General features: G+C 51.5%; 1 protein-coding gene across 1 annotated transcript in view; it reads right to left on the minus strand.

The window, feature by feature from the left end:
* Positions 1-5590, minus strand: part of CLIC6 (chloride intracellular channel 6) — a 46308-nt gene extending 40718 nt beyond the window's left edge. Inside the window, exon 1 of the mRNA XM_060098771.1 lies at positions 4358-5590. Within this exon, the coding sequence (XP_059954754.1) occupies positions 4358-5590 (1233 nt within the window). The remainder of the gene's footprint in view (positions 1-4357) is intronic.
* Between the last annotated feature and the right edge of the window lie 410 nt (positions 5591-6000).

The following is a 6000-nucleotide window of genomic DNA, read 5'->3' on the forward strand; positions in this document are numbered from 1 at the left end:
CAAACCCCACAGAGCAGGTCTCAGCCTGCTCACACCTGGCTAAAGATGCACAGACAGCTGCAGCCTTCTGACCCACCAGAAGTGCATCAGATGTTGGTCCCAACAGACTCCCGCCCCACTCCCATCCCCCCATGTGATATGGCAGTGCTTGGGAGGCTTGATTTATTTACTTATTTATTTGGGGAGGGGATGTATCTTCAGGTGACAATGCTCATTCAAAGGCTTGTCTTTTTTTTTTAACTTTTTATTTTATATTAGAGTACAGTCGATTAACAACGCTGTGATAGTTTCAGGTGCACAGCAAAGCGACTCAGCCATACATATACATGTATCCATTCTCCCCCAGACTCCCTTCCCATCCAGGCTGTCACATAACATTGAGCAGAGTTCCCTGTGCTATACAGTAGGTCCTTGTTGGTAATCCTCAAAGGCCATGTCTTTCTCAAGTTCTACTTTGTTCCCTCCTCAGTTTCACCTCCCTGGAGAACCCAAATGTGATGGCAAATGCAAGTTTTCAAGCTCAGCGTTAGCTGTTTATTAGTGGTTATATGAATGATCTCCAAAACGTAATTTAAGAAATCCTTAGACTCTGGCCCAGGATTATTCACTGGACACATTAAGATTTTTTAAGTCATGTGAATTTGCCAGAAAATCCATATCTTAGACTATCCCATCCCTAGACCCTGCCTCAAAGTATTAGACGAACCGAACCTGTAAGTGAGACTTCCTTAGCGACTAAACCGCCACAGCCGCTGAAGTCCCAACCTTACGCTGTGGTGTTAGTATTTTGTCATTTGTTGTTACTATGTTGGTGTGTTATTATGTTGTCATCCTTCCTTTTCACGAACAAAGAAGAAAAGAATCTTTCTTACTAAATATATTGCAGGGTTGCCATATAATTTGATGGTAAATACTTAACACTTAGGCTTTCCTGTGGCCTGGCTCTTTTACATCCAAGAATACATTCTTGCATACGTATAGAATAAAACAAAATGACAAATTAATAAAATGACAATTCTCACAAAGATGGGGAATATAAACCACCAGGTGGCTAAAATTAGAAGGAGATTTTATTAGTATATTTTACTCGGTCATATGTCATTACTTTCTGGTAACCAATACATACATTTGTAACCAATACATTTATTTTTTTAAACAGGAAGAAATTTAAAAGTTCCCAAATAGAATGAGGGCTAGTTAATTTTAAAAATTGTGTTTAGTAGGCTATCATATGAAGGTTAGGAGAATGTTTGGAGAAACACTGTAGTTGTCTCCTTAAAGAACAGTTCTGTGAATTTTACACATCAATCATGGAATCAAAAACCCACCAAGACACACTTGCCTGACATGTTTACAAAACTCAGGAGGTCAGACGTCCATTATGGAATACAGCATCCAGATAAAGTGGAGCCCAAAGAAGGAACCTAGAGAAGGTTAAATCTGGCAAAGAAATCCTATTCTGAACTAATTTAAGGATCTTAAATCGAGTATTACAAACTCAAGATCTAAACTAGTCTAAAGGGTTTTTGCTTGATTTGTGCTTTGGGATCTTTTGTTTTTCACGAGAATGATTAGAAGGATAAGAAGAAAGTAAGGAGTTCCCTGGCGGTCCAGTGGTTAAGACCCCATGCTTCCAATGCAGGGGGCACAGGTTCGATCCCTGGTCGGGGAACGAAGATCCCGCATGCAGTGTGGCATGGCCAAAAAAAAAAAAAAAAAAAAGAAGAAGAAGAAAGTGAGATATGCCTTAACAATCCTACGGGGCACATCCTAGGTGACCCTCAGAAGCTGTATTAAGCAGTAGTTGCTTGAAAACCAATTTCACTGTTTGGAGATCCATTTGTTTCCTTAAAGAAAGGAAAACAACAACTGAGCACCAAGCCAATCATCAGAGTCAAACATTCTGGTTAAGCAGTCCACGACATGCCGTCTTGTCTCTGCCTTCACAAACTACTGAGCAGAGTCTGAGAAAACAACTTGTTTTTACCTTTCATAATATTCTTTTTCCCAGAAAATAGAGGTCATTAGGAAACTAGAGATATTTGCCAGAAATAAATAAATAAATAAATAAATAAATAAATAAATAAATAAATAAATAAAATGGCAGGGATGGAATGGGAAAGGGACTATTCCTGTGCAAAATCAATGAAAGTTTATCAGAGCTGAGCAGATGTGACAATAAGAAGTCACATTTATTGCAGGCTTATTTCAAGTCAGGTACTGTTCTGAGTGTTTTATACAATCCTAATTTTGAATGCCCCACAAACTCATGGAGTAGGAACTATTATTGCTCCTGTTTTATTCATAAGCAACAAAAGCACAGAAAGATCAAGTAACTTGCCCAAGGTCACACAGCAAGAAAGGAGCAGAGACAGGATTTGGTCCCAGACCCAGTGGCTCTAAACTCTGTGCTATTGATCACTGCAGTCTACTATCTCATACAGGCAGCCACCCGTTCACACACACCTTCACGTTCCAGACCTGTGCCCCACGTTGGAGACACCACGCAGAGGGTAGTGCCATGTGTGAGTGGAGCTTCGACAGAGGGATACCCAACCCAAACTGGGGTTGGAAAAGTCTCCCCAGAGGAGATGATGGCCATGCTGAATCTTGGACACAGAGCAGATAGCCAGGCAGGGGAGACCGAGAGGGGTGAAGGGAAGGAAACTCGGTTCAGATACAGCACATGCAAAATTTCCAGACAGAAAAGAATGTGGTTCTCTCTAGGACCATAGAGAGAGGCTGGCATAGCGGTACCATGGGTAGCAAAGCTGGGTGGGAAGGATACTCAGGCAATGCCAAGGAGACAGGAATCACATCACGGATAGCCTTGTGACCTGGCTAAGGAGTGTGGATGTATCTGAAAGTCTGTAATAAACAACTGAAGATTATACTAGGAAACAAAATGATCAGATCTTTTCTTTCTTAGCTCACTGGCTATGACAAAGGGACTAGATTCGAGAGAGCCGAGGATGGAAGCAGAAAGACTATTAGGAAGCGGTGTGTCCAAGCTGTAACAAGAGGCTGGAATTATGTAGTCAGGCGACCAGAACAAGGGGAAATTTCTTAAACCAAGGAGCAGATTTGGGGCAGCACTGTGATCGGATTTCCCCCTCCCCTAATTTCCCTGAAGTCTTCTGGCTCCCAGGGACCCTCCCGGGGATTGTACCCTCAGGTGATGTCCCAATACACAATCTTAAAATGTCTCAGCATCTTAAAAATTGCTCAGAACAGCACAGTGAAGAAACGCAAGCCTGTTCTTCCCAAACTCTCTTGCCACCCAAAGAATTCCTGAAATTCTGATCTTAATCACTTTGGGAACTGTTTTTGGTTTTTTTGGGGTTTTTTTTTTTTTTGGCTTATTAAAATTTGCTTATATTTCTCCCAAGGAGGTCTAGGTCATAACCGGCCTCTATAAGCCTGAAAGTATTTCGGAAGGATTATGATTCAACATACAATGCACATTCTTGACCTTATTATCTGCTGTTTTCCCCATCTGGCCAAAGGTCTTTGGGAAGGGCTTTTTCAACAAAGATCCTCCTGTGAGCTGCCCCCGGAACCTAGTTCCTCATGTGTGATGTCTTGTAGGAAGGCCTATTTAAACTTAAAACTTCCCCACTTGTGTCTCTACAGAATCTTTGTTCTCTTTGAATCTTTGAAGTAAGGCTGAAAATAGGATAAAAAGGCAAACGATGTCCAAGTCGTCAGCATCTTGCATTCTTCCAAAGTAAATGTTCAATGTTCAATAAATATTTCAGTATTTATATAAACTTCCACTTTCCTCCCAGACATACCTTATCAATTCTACAGAAATGGAAGACCTTTTTGGAGCTGAAAATTTGGGCCGGCTCTGGGTCTCTGAGGTTTGAGTCCGGAGATATTTCTCACATTACAACCTACCTGTTTGCATTTATTCACTTTAGGTATTAGCGTTTCCTTTGGCAGAAATTGCTTTGAACATCAGCAGGGCTTGGTGGGGTTTTGTTTTTGTTTTTTTAAAGTGAATTCTTTAATAACCTCCTGACTAGAAGGGCCAGTTAGGATTTTCAGTACAAAGGACAGGGGGACGCTGGACCCGCATCCCCATCTCCCACCACTCTCACCCCAACCTTTTTGCTTCCAAACCCTCAGTTCTTCTTCGTGACGCTCCTTTACCTCTTCTCCCTGAAACCCAAGCTGTCCCGCCTCTCCCTCCCCGCCAGCCCCCCCCCCGCCCCGCCCCCGCGGATAGAAGTGCTCGGTGACCATCAGGGCGCCAAGAGCTTGATCCCTGCGCGTCCCTCTGGGATCAGATCTTAACAGACCAAGACTAAGGCTGGGAGGGGGCGTCCTGGGAGTTGCAAGAAGCCAGATTTACCTTCACGAAGAGGGTGATGTCATGCTCCTGTCCCGGGGCCCCCTCCTCGGACACCTCGCCGTCCTCCTGGCCGCCGTTCACCGGCGCGGTCTCGTCGCCGCGCTCGGTGCTGCCCCCCTCCGCCAGGTGGTTGCTCAGCTCGGCCTCGGGCTCCCGGGCCTCCGTCGGCGGGGCCGCCTCCCCATCCGCGCTGCCGTCGAGGGGCTCCTCCTCGCCCCCGGCTGTGGCCTCCTCGCCTGGCCCCTCCGGACCCCGCTCTCGCCTCTCCTCCTCTGCCTCCTCTCTCTGCCCCAGGGGCCCATCCTGGTCCTCGTCCTCGCCAGCATCTGCCCTCGCGCCCGCGGGGGCCGCTTCCTGCGACTCCTCTCCCTCCTGGTCCCCTGTCTCTTCCGCGGCCCCCGCCGCTGCACCCCGAGGCTCCCCCGCAAGCTCCCCGGGGCTGCACTCCGCGCTCTCCGCCGTTGCGGCCTCAAGCGCCTCGGCCTGGGTCTGGGGGCTGCCGTCCCCTCCGTCCCGGGGCTCACTCTGGGCCCTGTGCGCCCCTCCCGCCGTCCCCTCGACAACCGTGCTGTCCCCCGCCGGCCCTTCGGCGACCGTGCTGTCCCCCGCCAGCCCTTCGGCGACCGTGCTGTCCCCCGCCGGCCTCTCGGTGACCGTGCTGTCCCCCGCCGGCCTCTCGGCGGCCGTGCTGTCCCCCGTCAGCCCGTCGGCGTCCATGCGGGCCCCCGCCGGCCCAGGCGCGCTGCCTCCCGGCTCCTCCGGCCCGCTCTCCGCCTCTTCCTTCGCCCCGGGGGCCGTGGGATCCCCGGGCTCCACCTGAGCCTCCCCAGGGACCTCGCCCTGCGCGCCGCACCCCGGGCTCGCCTCTTCCGCCAGCTCCGCGCCGCTCGCCCGCTCCTCTCCCTCCCGGGCGCCCTCCTCCGCCTCGGCCTCGCCCTGCTCTCCGCTCGCGCCCCGCGTCTCGGCCCCCGGGCCACCGCCTGCGTCCGGCACCAGCTCGCCCGCGCGCCCTCCGTCCGGCCCCGGCCCTTCTCCTTCCGTCACCTCGGCCGTCGCGGCTGCGCCCGGCCCCCCGCCCCTCGGCGCCTCCGCGGTGCCCTCTCTCGCCTCCTCCCTCTGCGCCTCAGGGCCGGAAGCCCCCGGCTCGCCCCGTCTCTCCGCCTGAAGCGCCGAGCCCTCGGGCTGGCTCTGGGGACTCGGGGCGCCCCCCTCCGGCTCCGCGACCTCGGCCATGGCCACAGATCCCTGTCTTTGACCAGAGACCCTTCCTGGAAGCTGCTGAGGAGCCAGGTGGCGCTGGGCGAAGGGCGCGGTGCCAGGGGCCACTGCGCCAGCTGCGAGAGAACCCCCTGCCCGGGACTCTGGAGGCGCCTGGGCGGTACGTTGGGCGCGCGGGGCGAAATCCTCCCGCCCCAAAACGCTGCGCCCCTTCTCCCGGGCTTAAGCTCTCTGGGCTATTCCTCCACCGCTCGTGCTTCTCAATGGCTGCGCGCCTGATTCCCACCTGGACCCCAATTCCAACCTTGGTTCCCTGGAAACGCGCTCGCGGAGGTGCAGTGCGCTGCTGGGGAGGGCGCTTAGCTGCTGCACCCTTTGAAATGCCTGGCCCTCTGTCCAGGGGTTGACCAGAAGTCCCTGGTGCC

This window comes from Mesoplodon densirostris, chromosome 5, assembly GCF_025265405.1.
Source record: "Mesoplodon densirostris isolate mMesDen1 chromosome 5, mMesDen1 primary haplotype, whole genome shotgun sequence".
Taxonomy (NCBI): Eukaryota; Metazoa; Chordata; class Mammalia; order Artiodactyla; family Ziphiidae; genus Mesoplodon; species Mesoplodon densirostris.